General features: G+C 36.2%; 2 protein-coding genes across 4 annotated transcripts; one reads left to right on the top strand and one right to left on the bottom strand.

Moving 5' to 3' along the window:
- Positions 1–67: 67 nt before the first annotated feature.
- LOC117120622 (UPF0193 protein EVG1 homolog) lies at positions 68–5,190 on the bottom strand. Its single transcript, XM_033265656.1, has 6 exons — positions 4,995–5,190; positions 4,436–4,498; positions 3,979–4,164; positions 2,660–2,794; positions 1,977–2,077; positions 68–1,416 (listed from the first exon to the last, which is right to left on the bottom strand). The coding sequence occupies exons 1-6, from the start codon at positions 5,089–5,091 to the stop codon at positions 1,273–1,275; spliced, it is 726 nt and encodes a 241-aa protein (XP_033121547.1). The 5' UTR covers positions 5,092–5,190; the 3' UTR covers positions 68–1,272.
- A 134-nt stretch (positions 5,191–5,324) lies between these two features.
- LOC117120605 (sorcin-like) lies at positions 5,325–15,471 on the top strand. 3 transcript variants are annotated; one of them, XM_033265637.1, is made up of 8 exons: positions 5,325–5,376; positions 5,444–5,580; positions 6,727–7,002; positions 10,043–10,170; positions 11,027–11,101; positions 11,739–11,813; positions 12,246–12,414; positions 14,021–15,471. In XM_033265637.1, exons 2-8 carry the CDS (start codon positions 5,539–5,541, stop codon positions 14,054–14,056), a joined length of 801 nt encoding a protein of 266 aa, XP_033121528.1. In that variant the 5' UTR covers positions 5,325–5,376; positions 5,444–5,538; the 3' UTR covers positions 14,057–15,471. The 3 variants fall into 3 exon arrangements, with proteins under 3 accessions (XP_033121528.1, XP_033121529.1, XP_033121527.1); XM_033265638.1 differs by lacking the exons at positions 5,325–5,376; positions 10,043–10,170 and adding an exon at positions 8,043–8,170 and having other exon boundaries at positions 5,388–5,580; XM_033265636.1 differs by lacking the exon at positions 5,325–5,376 and having other exon boundaries at positions 5,389–5,580.
- Positions 15,472–16,612: the final 1,141 nt, after the last annotated feature.

The following is a 16,612-nucleotide window of genomic DNA, read 5'->3' as shown; positions in this document are numbered from 1 at the left end:
CAGACTTTAACTAGATTTGCTGAAATTATATTCATTGCACTTAATAGAATAAATAAATTAAGATCACTTACAATTTAAAACATTTATTCAACAGCACAAATTAATTCACTAGACAACATAAGTACACGAACAGACAGGGCCCAATGAATGAGTATGCACAAGTTTTGAGCATCTGTATCACTGCCCTGGGCTGAATGGTTGTTTTTACCTAAAAACAATGTCAACAGCTAGTTTACATAGGTAAGTATTTGCAAAATAGACAATGGCTATGTTTTCACACGTCAGCTAACGGTTTGCAGGATCCGGATCCTACTAACCGTTAGCTGCCGTGCATCTATACGAGAAGATCCCGATCCGGATACCAAGAATATGATGATTGAATCACTGGTCAATAAGAAAGTGGAAATTGTAAATGCATACGTGTTGATTGATTGTTGATTGTTGGTTGATGATAGAAACGCGCCCAACTTGCTAACCGAGAGTGCTTGCTAACCGTTAGCGGTATCCGGATACCGCTAACGGTTAGCGCTAACAGATCGGCCGTTCTCACACAGGTGCTAACAGTTAGCGCTAATGGTTAACTCCCGATCCGGATACTAGGTCTCTCGTGAGAACCAGGCTAATGTTGTACAGTGAAGGCTTTGGGTTTTGAATTTAAAGGGGCTGTGAACTTAATCTGACGCCATTATATTGCCCATGTCATTTGGCAAGGCCCTTTATGATCGTGTCTTCACCAATGTTTACTATATGAATGAAATGAAATGCGACACACCCAGTGGCAGACCCAAGGGCATTACTCTTTATATCTTTTCTTCCATTTTTTCCAGACATTCTTTAATAGGGAGTGTCTTCAAATATGGTTACAAAATAATATTATACTATTGTTTTTTATCTACAAAACATGTCAAGAAAAAACTATTTAAAATTCATATAATTTTTAATTGTAGTGTTTCTAGTGTGATAGATTGATCTTCACAATTCAATAATGATGATTATTACTAATAATTCTATCATGAATCGTCACAATATTTTATGTTTTCTTTACTTTAAATAAAAACAAAAATAAATGTATGAAGACATTTTAAAACAGATGTTCCTTAAAAATCAGTCTGTAAGATCTGAAGAATCGTCATTAAGTTAACTGAATAAATACTAATGTAGCTAGGTTCTTTTTCCACTCCTACAAGATTAATGAATGCTAAGCCTCTCTCGTCCAGCACAGCCTGTGACGCAGCACCTCTCGAACCCATCTTCGCAGCATTTTCTTCTGCTTCACCCTTCAGCAGATGGTTCCTCAAAATTAGGCCCAGGAATTGAACCACTGCTTGATGACTCTAAATATTTCTTTTCCTTCTCTAAGGCTTTCTTCAGTACTTGTGTTCTCTTTTTGTCTATAACTTCCATCTCTCGGATTTTCTGGGAAATAAAGGGATTATAAATTAGCAGATGTTTGGTTTACATATAATGATGTACAGAGCAATCAATTAAAAATCAAGTTCTATATTGCCTCAAAAACTAACAGAAAAACTTAGACCTCATGGACCCAAATGGAAATAAGTTTTACTTTCATTTAAAACTTTATTAGGTTATCCAGGTTCAATTAGTTCTTTGTATTTTTAATGCTTACATACTATTATCTTTTGGAACCGAACAAATCAAATCAACCAATGCTATTTTCGATTGAAATAATTGACCATTTTTTGCACTTTAGCAGTAAAGCATAGCTTCACCATCAAACTTTCTTCTCATGAATATTTATAATTATGGAAATAATTGACCATTTAAAGCATACTTTTCAGATTAAACTTTCTTCTCATGAATATTTATAATTATGCAGAAACAAATGTAATATCACTAAATAATTATTTAAATGAGCAAATAGAAAATCACACAGGTACACATATCAATGTAGACTCTGTTTTCATAAGGAGCTACCCCTCTCTGGAGAGGCTAATAATATTCAGAAATAATTCTACCTGTGATATTTCTGTTCCTATGATAGTTCTGTACTGCTTGCCTTTTCCCAAGCCCTCCATCTCTTCCAAAAAGTTTTGTCGTTCTTGTATTTCTTCTTGCACTGTAAAAATCAAGAGATTGTTAAAATACTATGCACAATATAATTATGGTTGGATGGATTTATTCGGTGTAAACACCAAGGATAACCCACGAAAGTCCTTCTGGTGGTGATTGGGCAGTACACCGGGAGACAATCCCCTTCTCTTTTCCGAATGGTGTACTGCATTCTTCAACATGCACACAGGCCATAATGCACATAGGACTAACCAACCAACCAACTGAACCGGGGACCCAAGAGATCTCAACATTTCAGCACGCACATAGTGGTTACCGCCAGTTTAACCGACTGACCTAAGCTGCTCTCTATGAAATGCTTTCCTCTTGCTTTATTTATGGCGATGATGACATTATGACATCATTATGACAATCTCGATGATGAAGATAATCTCGATAAAGGTGGTCATAACATAGATGACAGTGGTGGTGACATCAGTATTAAAAATGATGACGACAATGATAAGGATGATCAAAGATGTAATGATGATGATGTTAATGATGAAGACAATGATGATGATGATAACCACAAATATTGTGATACTGCCAAGCGTACTGCCTTTCAAATATTTTTTGTCAAGTTACTTACATTCATCAAATCTATCTACACTTGGCTTTGGTTCAGGAATTTTTAGAACTTCTTTCTTGCGTTTTTCTGTAATCTTTAAATCTTCTCCATATGCCATGAAGTTTTGCAGTCTTTGTTTTTCTTTATCAAGGTTTCCTTGACATCAGAAATTAAAATGAAAATTATTATCATTATGATCATAATACTTCATCTTTTAAAATCAAAATGTTCGCAGCAACAACAACAGTCACCATATCAACAGCAATATGACAAGAACAGCATAGCTTTGCAAAAATGATGTTATGCCATAAAATTGGATTAATTATTGTGTAATAATGTTGTAACAACATAATATTAGTGTGTATAACTAGTAAGTTGCGCACTTCTACCGTGCAGTAACTATACCCGCCAACTTTGTTGGTGTCTGATGTGAGACAAAAAAAGTATATAGCGCCCTCTATGTAAATATCACAAAATAGAGCGCCCTCTGTTATTTTTTTTATTGTAGTGGTGGAACTGCTACTGATTACAGTTGTCAGTCAGTATAGCTTCGTTAAAAGAAATTTAAATGGCCTGTATTCACATTTTAATGACAAATTCACCGTATTTTTATGAATTTAAGGGTATAATCGGCCTATACATTTTATCGTTTTGAAAATTTTTATGATGCGCGAGATAATACAACGTAGGCGTGAAATGTAAAAAATGGATGCTCATGCGCGAGATTCACACATTATGCGTTAGAGGTGGCAGGTGAACAGTATTATGAATCAACAGACAATATCTATACATACATCTTGAATGTATGAATGAGTTAGTCAGATTTCTAAAGTAAAACGCATTTCTGTAACTATGTCCTCAAATTTCTATAGTACCGGTAAATGACAAATTTCTGTAGTACATTACAATTTGCCTTGAGTGCAAGATACGTGTAGCTCAGAATTGCATATAGAGTATAATAACAGCTGTGGAATTTCAAACAAACTAAACAGGATGCAAATTTATGGGTCACTTTTCAATAATATTTATTAGTAATCTGAAGAGTCTGAGGGGTCTAGGTCCTTAGAGACAATGTAGTCACAGTCCTGATGGAAAAATCATTGTCCTGGATGTTGGACAATGTATAGACCCCATTTGTGGGGTCTAGACTAATGATAAATTTCCGTAATTGTCTTTGTCTTTTTCCGTTCAGTATCAACTATGGAAGTTCCGTAGAACATATACAAACCAATGTTAAGGCAGGAAATGTTTACTGGGCTCAAAAAGTAAATTATGTATGTCACACGAGAACAGCCGTCATCCACAAAATGAACAACATGAACAAGACAAACATATCTTACTGCTTGGGCCTGGCAAATATTTGGGTCTTTCGTAAGCCCCTGAATCTTCAATTTCATCTCTGGTTCGAATGCCCCCCTGGTATCCACTGATGTCCACCTTTACACTAGCTGGTACCGATTTCGTCACAGGCTGCCTCGGCTTGGCACTACTTGTTGGGTGGCATTTCAACGGAAGTTTGCTTCCATCTACAATACACAGGAAAATGATTTTTTTTAAGATATATATTCTTTGAGATCCTGTTGAAAATTTTCATTAATTAAAGACAAATGTTTTATTGCATGAATGAACTTACACAAAATAAACAGTACAGATTAATGGCTCACTTCAATAATCAATAAACCAGTCAGTGTATTTATGAAATGAAACAAAGTTAGAACATTTCCTTTTTTTTCAATTTTGTCTATTAGTTAATTGTAATTATTAGGTAACCAAGAAAGAATGCTGTTAGTTACTTACTTTTCAAAGTATTCTGAAGTTGGCGTTGTTGAAAAGAAGTTAATTTTGACTCTTGCATCATAACTGGGAATATGAAGAAATATATACATATGGCATCATTCCTTCCAATCTAATCAAATGTCCTAACTACCTAGTCCTTCCCACATTGACTGCAGTGCTAGGTCTCTTCTAGAAGGCCCTAGAGCCTAGCTAGGCCAGTCTACTGTCTGTAGTGTACGACAGGACTACTACCAGTACCAATAAAATAAAAAAGGTTATTTTATACGAACTACCTACGGCAGGCCCTAGGCCTAAGCCCGTAAGTAGGGCCTGCCTAGGTCCTAGCCTAGAGAGTCCCCGTGTCCTCCTCACTCGGCTCCTCCTCGACTATCCTTATCCTAGGCCTAGGCCCTAGCCTAGGCCTCTTAGTTTAGCCCTGTGGTGGTGGGTGAAGTGGTGGTAGGTAGCCTGAATGTAGCCTAGGCCTAGGTAGCTAGAAAAAAGAGGAGCCTAGCTAGACCAAGCTTGGTATTAATATGCAGAACCTAGCCTAGCAACTAATTTGTACGTTAAAATATACCCTTTAATAAGTCCTGCGTCTCTTTGGAGTAGGCAGGCGTACGGGAATCCCAAATTCCCCCTTCTTTTGAGACCGACCCCTTCTGACGAGACGCCATCTTGTATTATTGTTTATACCAACCGCCTCTTTATGGAATGGGTTGTATTACAATACATTTTATATCATAAATTAAATATTTTAACAATAATTTGGGTTTTAAAAATATTTAAATACAATATTGTAAATAAGATGTTTGGATTAATATTATTTTATTTATCTTATGTGTATTAATTTGTGTTGCTATAAAGTAAATAAATGAATGTCGTCGTCTGCTTCATCTTCTCCTTAGCAACGCGTTCTGGTTGGTGGATATTAATCATGTGAGTCGCGAGCGTAACCTGTATGGCGACACATTAACGTGTTCGGCCATGCGTGACTTTCACGGAGTAAATACGTACGGTACGACAACCTGTTTGCTGTTGGAAGGGTTTTTTATTGTTTTATTAGTAACTTTCGTAGGTTACCTTGAATTTTCAATTATTTGTGAACCTTAGTACCGTACAACATGTCTTACAGCGGTAATCAACCAGCTTACAACCCGAACCAAGTAAGTAGGATTGTATCGAGCTTACCGCCCCCTGGCCCAGTCCAGGCCTAGAAGTTGTAGGCCTAGGCTTAGGGCCTAAATCTTATTGGCCTAGCCTAGGTAGGCGTGGCCCTTCCTTAATTATGTAGGCCTAGGGCCATGCCCCTGTCTAGTTTGGTAGGGATAGGGGTCTAGGCTGAGGCCCTGTAGCTAAGGTAGGCTTCAACTAAGGTAGGCTTCAACTAGTTATTGCCCTTTTGACCTGTTTGTTACCAGATAGGCACAAAAAAAGGCAAAAAGGAGTAGGCCTATGTGTCGGAGCAGGGAGATGTAAAAAATAATATTTTCATCTCTGACGCCTATTGTCCAACATACCCATTTTGCATACTGCACGCTTGGCGCTCCATACAAATTACTGCGTATCAACTCGTGGCCACTTCAACCCTAATCCTGCAGAAGTGAAGTCGGGTATTTACTGTAGACCTCCTAGGCCTATATATAGCCTAGTAGGGCTAGACTGTAATAAGACTAGCCTAGTAAAGTCGTAGGCCTATTACTACTAGTACTAGAGCCGAATCACCACCTAGCCAGGCCTGTAAAATATGAATTCTAACAATGAACAACAATCCAAAAGACATGCTTCCTCATCTCATCAAGCTTGGCCTAGGCTTGGGCCCTTTTTGAATTTTCCTGAACAGCCCTTCGTTGTTACAGGTAGGTGTGCCCTTCTGTAACCATCACCCCCTCCTCGCTAAACTTTAACCCCCTCCCCACATACTAAATCACTACTGTATCACCTTGAAGGATAGAAATGCGACACATTAAACCCGAATAAGTCATTCAATAAATCATGTCCATCATTTTATACATGCAAGGGATGGTAGAGATCAAAAGAACCACCCACCTGATTCTTTTGTCAACAACAATTAAAAAACTCCTAAAAATGAAAATATAGCTTTGGAAAAGTTACTTAACATAACCACATTGTTATCAAATTTTCAGTATGTTACAGTTAAATTTGAATCAATGATTTGCTGACATTTTACTACAGAAATGTATGGGCTATGCGAAGAATTAGACACATTTAATAGACGAATATAAAAAATGTTTTGGTTGCAGAATGGTGTTGACATAATTAAACATTTTATATTATTTTTTTCTTGCAAGAGTTACAGAGCTCCCCCACCACAACAGGGCTACGGTGCTCCGCCACCCTACCAGACTCACGGTGCGCCCCCACCTCAACAAGGCTACGGTGCCCCACCACCTCAGCATGGTTACGGTGCACCGCCACAACATCAAGGCTATGGAGCACCTCCACCCTACCAGACTCATAATGTCCCTCCACATCAGCAAGGCTATGGTGGTGGAGTAGCTGGTAGACCAGGGGACCCTGGCTTGCCGCCCCCAGGGGCAAATGAAACTTTATGGTACTGGTTCAAGGTAAGATTTGATAAATTAAAGTTTTTGTATTCTGAAGTCAGGCACTCATTGCATCGACGGTCGATCGTTTTAAGGTTCTGACTGCCACCTACATTCAGTAGACATCGTCGCGTCGTCGTTGTCTATTGCTCATAGGGAGTGGAGCTGGAGTCCTCGTACAACGCAGCGAATACCCAGCTTAGTTAATGACCGGCTCTGGCAAAGCCAGCCGTTTGTAGCAAAAATTCAGAATTTAGTTTTTGGTGTAGGAAAAATTCAAAATTTAGTTTTTGGTGTTTCTCGATTCTGAATTCTTCTTAAAAACCGTGTTTAGTTGATAACAAAGTTAAGAACTTTTAATTCATTGGATAACAGCCATGTACAGTCAATTTTGAGAAAACAGTTTCCAAAGACTCAAAAACTAATAAGTTATTATTAAGATTTGTATTTTTAAAATAATTTTAATTTCAATATATATTTCAGTTATATTTCAAGAAAATGTTAAGAATTTTGTTTTAGGTGCATGTGGGAAATTAGAAGTTGCAACAAATGGTGGGTTTTGCCAGAACTGGTCAGAAATGATTCCGAAATTATCTGCGATAAAATTTGAAAAATTAAATTTAATATTTGTATTGCTTACAATTGTATTTACAATTGTATTTAAATATTTCAATCAAAATGATAAATTAATGGACATATAAGTAATACTGACCTGTGTTCTTTTACATACTGTAGACCCTTTATTAATGGGCTAAATTTCCAGTTAAATTTCTCTAAATCTTTTTTTTTCATATTTTAATACAGAGGATACATTTTTAACCATGGAGCCAGAATATCAAATTTTAATTGACAAAAATCATGTTACATGCCTAAATATGGTCATGATGACATCACATCATGACCATATATAGGCACATTTTGACTATATATGGGCATACAACAGTTTTTTGTTCAAGAAAATTTGCTCCACTTCTACCCTTGTACTCTATCTTTTCCGCAAGTTGGTTCTCTTTAAGTATGGCTTCATGAAATACAATTTTTTATGCATTTCACTTCACAAGGCTGTAGATAAAGACGGTAGCCATCAAATTACAGCCACTGAGCTGCAGAATGCCTTGATTAACGGCAACTGGTCAAGATTTAACTCGGAAACATGTCGTCTTATGATCGGCATGTTTGATAGAGATAAGTACGTAGAAAAATAGACTGCAGCCTGGCAATGTATTGTTATGCATGTAAAAAAAATCCTTCGCAAATATCCTGTGAATTTCCATTTTTTATCAATATTTATCAAACTGAAGGAGTGAATTTCTAACTGTCAGGTTATGTTCATACATGGCAGCTAACGGTTAGCAGGATACAGATTACAAATATACGCCCTTACCCGGGCGTTTTATACAAGAAATCCCCGATCCAGATTTTAAGAGAGATGACAGTGGGATCACTGGCCAACAAGAAACTGGAAATTGGAAATGCGTATATGTGATTGGCTAATGATAGAAGCCCAAGTTGCTAACCGTTAGCATATCCGGATCGGGAGCTAACCGTTAGCGCTAACCGATCGGCCGTCCTCACACAGGTGCTAACGATTACCTCCCGATCCGGACTCTAGTGTGAACCAACCTTAATAGAAATTGATTATCATCATTGTTTTTTTTTTATAATAAAAGTAAAGTTGTACTAAAAAAATATATCAATCAATTATCATCATGTTTTGAAAATGTTTAATATTTAATTGGCAACCATAATACATGGTGATTTATTACATAGTGCTGAGGTTTTCATCATATTTATGTATGATCGATATTGGCACTTTTTGCAAATTTCTGTCCACTTAGAAAAACATGCCTTAGATAGTTGATAGAAATGGAATTTCACTGCGCATTTACTAATTAAAGATAATTTGTAGTTTGTGATTGAGCTAAGGCAATTACTAATATGGCATGCATTAAGAATTTAGCATTTTAAAGAAATATGGAGAAAAATATGCTGAAGATCAATCTTTATTTAACGGAATTCATAGTTATTTACAGAGGCCTTCAAAGGTTGTGTCTTGAGACGAGGACAGCTCTTCGTAGGCCTGCTGCAAATCTGCAGTTGGCAACTGATGAGGTGTTCATATTCTAAGACTTGCTTTAAATTAATTTGCTTTAGATTTTCAATTTTGTAATCCTCCTTAATTAGGCTTTGCTTTTTATTTTATAATAGAGCTGTGCTAAAGGCTTGCCTACTACAGTACCTAAACTATAATTTTGTTTATACATTAAAGCAATCATATCAAAATAGAAACATGAAAACAGTGGGGATCAGTTTCGGTTTGAGGGTTGGTGAATCTGCCAACTGCAAAGTTATTACAGTACCATAGCCATGGAGGTGGTTTGACGCAGTGAAAATGGTTTGGTTTCCCATCCTCGAGGGGAGGAGATGGTTTCAATCATTTGCAAGTGTTCTTGAGCAAGGGACTTTGTCTAAATTGCTTCATTCTACCCAGGTGTATTAATTGCTGGGAGTACTGTAACCTGTGGTGGACCAGTGTCCCACCCACGGGGAGCATCACGCTCTCATCTGCTTCATACTGCTTGATAATAGGGTTAAGTTCCCGCCCATAATTTACCGTATCTAATAATTTACTCAGATTATTTAAATCATATAATAATGATTGATAATCATCATGTTTTGTGATTCATGTAACATACATCCAAAAATATATAGCACATTTATAATCGGAAGAAATTATCTGTTAGTGCTACAATGTTATTATCCTCGTCATTTGATCCATATTGGCTCTGTTTCCTGTGAGTGAAATCTTTATGTGTTGAAGTCTTGTAGCTTATAGAAAATAGTCTTGTTCTCTAAGCCTTTATTCACACTACAAATGTTTATGGCAACAATTAAAAATATTTGTTGCTATGAAATATACTATAATGTGGACAGAGATTTAGATAAAAAAAATGTTTGCATGCACCAGTTAATATTTGTCTTGGCTCTCATAAACTAACTACTGCTGCTAATGCTTTTTTAAGCTGCTTGCTTAACCATGTAGTGATTGCTGTTATTAAAGGCTGTGGATGTTGATAATAGTGGGACAATAACCATCAACGAACTCAAGCAGGCACTCATCAACGGGAATTGGTCCCACTTCAATGACGAGACGTGTCGCCTTATGATTGGCATGTTCGATGTGGATAAGTAAGACGATGAGTTTAATTGCTTTGGGGAACTAAGCTGGGGGTGTGCATTTTTGAGACTGTCGTACACTGATGTGTGGAATCGTTTCCATAGTGATCAAGACAATGAGTAACATTAATACACTGCTGTGTGGCATCGTTTTGCAATCTGCCCAAACTGCCACCGACAATGAGGTCAGCCGACTTGTGTTGCGTCTGACACAGAGAGCAAATAAATTCATCGGCCTCGTCCGACACTGACTGCCACCCAACAGCTTTCTGATATTTATTGTCAGCTAACACAGTGTGTGACAGGCTATTGATGACCCCTAGTTTTGACACTTGTACAGATTTAACGTAGGCCTACAGCAGAAAAAAAAAGTTGCTCACTAATCAGGCCTTTTAAGTGAGCTTGTGTCTGTAGCCTCCACAGCCTTCGATAACAGTCTGTTTATCTATTCAGTAATATTGCTGTACTGTTACTTAGGGGTCAGCAAATATTATGTGTTACTTTTAGCTACCCTGCCTAGCTGATATTAATTAAATTCTATATTTGTTATATTGATCATTTTTATCAACAGACACTAGGCATGTACTAAATTTACTTTTTAATATTAGTAATATTTTTTTATGATACAAAATCATATTACTTGTCCGACATAAAACAGAAAATTTACTTACATCTAATATGAACTTACATCTAAAATGATTTACAGCTTAAAGTACACTATATTGTAACCTTTAAAAAAAAATCCAATAAGATATATACAAACCTGGACAAAATTAAAGTTTCAAATATCTCGCCAAATATCATACAGTATCACTTAGTAGGTGTTTTGGTGGATATTAACATGAAAATTCAATTACTTTTTTATCAGAAATGGAACAATTGACTTTAATGAGTTCTCCGCTCTGTGGAAGTATATTCAAGAATGGAAACAGTGCTTTGATAGGTAAGCCGTGTGTTATTGTATGCTGGTCTCCCTTCTTTAGGCCCCTAAATAGGGGGTTTCTGTATTTTGGCCGAACCCCATTTTCAAACAAGTCACTGTACGTAGGCCTGGAAGAAAAATGTTTGTGCCTCCAACCATGAAAATTTTCTCAATAAAATTCCTCCAGCATCAAATGTTATCTGTACGCTAGCCCGACAGTTTATTTTTTAGAAATTTTTCCCCAAAAAAATGCCTTCAGGACATTCATAATGCCTCCCACCGCTGATCGCACGGTCACACACTTTTTCCAGTCCTGACTGTACGATACACCAAACCACCCCTATCCCCTTGTGTCATAACCAACAAATTATAAAAGTTGTCATTAAAGTGGTAGAATGCTTGCTACGTCCCAAGATGGGGGCTTTACCACCCGACCTCCACAAGAGCCCTCCCTTTGACCACTGGGTTCTTCCATTGACTGTGCCCAGGACCTCTGTCTGTCAAAGGAAATCCCTTCAAGGAATCCTGCTTTACAGGCCTGTTCACTTTCATTCCCCATTGCCACCTAATTCTACTCATCTCCATTCCCAGCACATCTTTATCTCCTCTCATCACTGTTTGCTATCTTTTTTCTAATTTTGTTTTTGTTTAATCATAGATTTGATAAGGACCGGTCTGGCAATATAGATGCTCAGGAACTTCATGATGCATTTGTTACATTTGGTTACAATTTGTAAGTATCTCAAAATCAACTTGATCTGAAAAAGCATTACTCTTTATCAATCAACTTTTCTTGGAAACAGTTCCATATATAATAATAAAACAAAACTATAAAGTCCAATCAACAAAAAACAAATTATAACAAAAAAGAAAAACAATTTATTTTATTAACTAAACAAAAATATGATTTTTTTTTTCATTATTATTATTGTTTTCAATGTTATTTTCATTATAATAATTACAGGTTTCCCTCCAATTATGGGACCGTGGTTTTCATGGTCTTTAGCAGCTTTGGTCTCTAATTACAATAATAAGGATAAAAGAAAGTGGTCTTTAATTGGAGGGGTCTTTACTTATAGGGAGACCTGTATTATTTCTTTATCTTATTGTTTCTATTATATTCATTATAATTGTTATTGACCAAAGATGTTGTAACTTTATTTAGGTCAATGAACTTTTGTCACCTGATCATGAGGAAGTTTGACCGAACCGAGGTGAACTCGATCAAATTTGATGACTTTATCCAGTGCTGCGTTATGTTGCATTCACTCACAGAATCATTCAAGCGGAAAGATGCAAATAGATCCGGCAATATTCGAATTCACTATGAAGAGGTATATACTATGGTTTCCACATTTAAGGCCAGATCAGACAGCACTGTGCAATGCAGGCCAACATGATTTGTTGTGGGGTCTGTGTGAGAGACGCAGACACGGTCTGCATCGGTCTACGTCGGAGTCAGTCGCGTCATAGAATGTTTATTATTCTCACAATGACCTAAAATCAGTCCCCAATGATAAATCACATTGGGCTGCGTCGTACAACCCTGTTTCAGTTGGCTTTAACAATAAACTAGGAAGTTATATTAATTTATTGTTTGAAGGTTTGCATGGCGAAGTAATAATATATATTAATGCTTGCGGTACACCACGTAGATAGTTCTGAAAAAAACTGTTATTGTTGGTTGAGAATATCTCGACGTTTCGATTGAGTTGCTTCAATCGTCTTCAGGATATTCTCCTGAAGACGATGGAAGAAACTCAATCAAAATCGTTGAGATATTCTCAACCAACAACAACAGTTCTTTTCAGAACTGTCTACGTGGTGTGCCACAAGCAATAATATATATTATATTAATTTAGTTATTCATTTTTAATTTCAAAAACATGTATCAATGTTTTAGCAATCTATAAAGTATATTTTAATAATACATATACCAGATTTTAACATACATACTCACCGTGAGTGATTTTAATTGCTTATAAAACTTGATCTGTCTTCTCTATTAACTTTTGAGTATATGCTACATCCATAATTGTTTTTTTTTTTCTGAACTATTTATGAAGGTTAGATAACAATACAGTATTTTTGTTCATTATACTTTGAGGTAGCTGCAATTTTGCTAACAAAATTTTTTTTCTGAACGATTTATGAAGGTTAGATAACAACACAGTATTTTTGTTCATTATACTTTGAGGTAGCTGCAATTTTGCTAACAAAAATTTGAAATATTATAGCAAAGTGGGCTGAAGTGGAGAGAGGCCATGTTCCCTAAATTGACATGTCGACAATTACACGAAGCCCCGCCCACAAAGTCACGAAAACCTTAGACAATGGTGGCTAGTCTTACTGAGTTGGCGAAGACTTTCTTTGCTTTCAACCTTCTTTAAGAAAGAGAATTCAGGGTAGGCGGTATGCAAATGAATCATATATTCAAAGTGTTAATCTATTTCACGGAAGATGGCAGGGAAATTGTTGTAAAAGCCTCTGGATTTCACTCCCAAAGGAAGAGGGAAAAGCCGCATTCAGTCAACCTTGTTGTCGGCAAGGGTCAAGTCACTAATGCGCACTGCTCGTGTAAATCTGGATATCTATAACAAGGCATAGACATCTAGGCCTAGGTTCATGTATGTTTCGCATTTAAACCAGCTGTCTAAGGAAATTAAAATTTCCAAGAAAAGTTTTTGATCACGTGACTAAATGACGCTCGCTGATTAGTCGGTTTATCTGTCAATCAAATCTCGTCGAGATGTTAATTGATGTAACATAATTGTCACCAGACACAAGAAACTTAAAGAATTAAATTAATTATGTATAATACAAAATGTCTGAATTATATATTATTGTTATTATCATTACTGATATATATAACATCTGTTTTCTCATAATTTATTTAACACAGCCATTAACGTTATTCCCTTTTCATTTCTATTGTTTTAGTTTTTAGAAATGGTCCTTGACACATCAGTAGTGTGAAGATTATGTGTTTTTTAATCGTCCGACAGATGGTTTGTAAATCTGTTTAACATGGGCGTGGCCTCAAGTGTCATTCAACTCTTTACTAAGCACCGACATGTTAAATACAGTGCACACTCCAAATCAAGACCCCTCTAATTCCAAGACACCTTCAAATTTGCATTGTTGACATTTACATTGTTGATAAGCGACAGAGAGTGGGTGTACAACTGCCATTCAGCTTGTTGCTAAAGCATTAAGGACATTTCCAGAGTTTTAATCAATCCAAAGTGTTTGATCAATTAAAACAGTGGCAGAAATAGGCACGTGTCCAACAAGCCTGCGTTTTGTCCCACAATCACGCATGCTCACGTATGCTTTCACACTGTCGTCTTGTGGGACCTTAGCGACAGTATCCAAGGGGCGGAGCTTAGCAAAACTTGTCAATTGGGTGGGTCACAACTGTCATTCACATTGTTGCTAAGCAACAAAAATGGCCATAAACAAAGTAACCAGAAAATTACTTCCATTACTGTTTTTGGATTGGAGCTGTGGCTTGGTGGTTAAGGTGCTTGTCTTCTTATATCAGGGTCTTGGGTTCAAATCCTGTTACACCAGGATTTTTCTTGAAATTTAAAAATACCTCAACTAAGCAAGTAAAATATTAGTTATAGTAGTAAATTAATAACTGAGTGAACATTGAGTAATTGTATTTGTCTTTATTCCAGTCTCCACCATTTTATTTGTCTGTATTCCAGTCCTTACCTTTCTACCGTGAATTTCAAAATGTGGTTTGACAGCATTTACACTGAAATTGCCTTATAAACTTTTTCTCTTACAAAACAGTTGATTTTAATATTTTAATGTGTATGTATATATTAAGTTTTTTTTTAAATCAAACACTATTATTGCAGTTTAGTAAGGTATGTAGGCCTGTAGGCTTATAGAAATAGTAATGATAATCATAATATACAGTATGTATGTAATTTAAAAGCAAATATTTTGATACAAGAAACAAGGGTATAATATATAATCATGAAACTATGCTATTTCATATGGTTTTTATTTATATAAATTGGTATGTATTCTGAAATTAGTACACATTTTTGCCCATGTGGTAGGTCTATAGAACATAACTAATATGAAACATACTTTAGAGTGGAGCTTGGAAACAAAATACATGATTGGTGCATTGTTCATTCAAGAAACACACTTTTTCTATCATTTAACAGTAATTGTAAATTATAGAATTGTTTTATATGTAGATTATGGATAAACATATTAATTATATATCAAGGGGTTTTATATTAGAAATTATGTTTACATCATTAATATGTAGAAAAATAGCACATTATTATACAGCATAATTGTATTGTAGGTGCACTATGGGCAACTTTGTAAAATCATGGAGATTAAATACAACTTTTTTTCTAGTATATGATGTATCTTATTTATATTATTATAGTTACAAAATTTACAACTACTGTATGGATTATTGGCCCGATTATTGGTCAGGGTGGTATCAATGGTGATAATGATACTAATTAATAATGTTGATGATAATGTCAACATATAAGCGTTGCCTGCAAAACACTGCTTCGTCATACCTCCAGGACTTAATTCCGCTTAGCATCAACTCGGTCCAATATTTTACCATGCCTAAAAATCCAGCCTATCAAATTTCTTGAGCCACTGCTTAGGAATAGACTTCATCGTGAAGTTTTGGGAGCCACTATTTTAATTTTGCATATTTCAATAATCCAATTTACATGTAGTGTTTGAGCTGTGGAGTATCTAGGGAGTGCGCGGGGGGTGTACATCCCAAAAAATTACTCACGCCTCTCCCCCAGTCCCCCTCCCCAGAAATCACGGTCAAGTAGTTAAAAATCACCTTATTTTGCAAATTAGCGCCCCTCAACTGATCATCGAGCTCCCCTACTTCACCTTCGCGCCCCCCCCCCAATCAGCCCCCATGCACCCCCTAAATACGCCACTGTATGAGGCCTTACGAATTAATTTCCTTGTACAGTACATACCTTGCCATATGTCAGTTATTGGCTTTGATAAGAATTAAGAATGATGGTTACACTATGTCAGTGATAAAGATCGATAAGAATGATGATGATGACAATGTTACTATTGATTATAATGATAATGATGATGTAAATGATGATATATATATATTTATATATATATATATATATATATATCGTAAAGCCTCGAATAGAAGACCAATGTGCTTATTCTCGAGCAGAAGCCCATCTCGAATTAAAAAGGCCCCACTTGAGTTTGCAAATGTAGCCCCGAAAAGAAGCCTAGGGCTTCTATTCAAGATAGCATTGACTCGAAGTAGTGCAGTACATACACTGTACATGAATTTCAAGGAAACAAAAAAAAATTTAAAATGTGCTTCGTTTAAACAGCAGTTTAGGTGATTTAATGTCGGCGAATGCACTACATGATACAGATTGATGTTACAGTGGCCTTTATCGTTTTATAGTAGTAATTACAAAAATTTACAGCATTCGTTTAAAAAAAATCCCCCTTTTGCAAAAAAAAAAAAAAAAGCCCATCCGA

Source organism: Anneissia japonica, unplaced genomic scaffold, assembly GCF_011630105.1.
Source record: "Anneissia japonica isolate Jap-2015-1 unplaced genomic scaffold, ASM1163010v1 scaffold3474_len973312_cov172, whole genome shotgun sequence".
NCBI lineage: Eukaryota > Metazoa > Echinodermata > Crinoidea > Comatulida > Comatulidae > Anneissia > Anneissia japonica.
The sequence above is the reverse complement of the archived record's forward strand: the minus strand, read 5'-3'. Positions and strand labels throughout refer to the sequence as shown.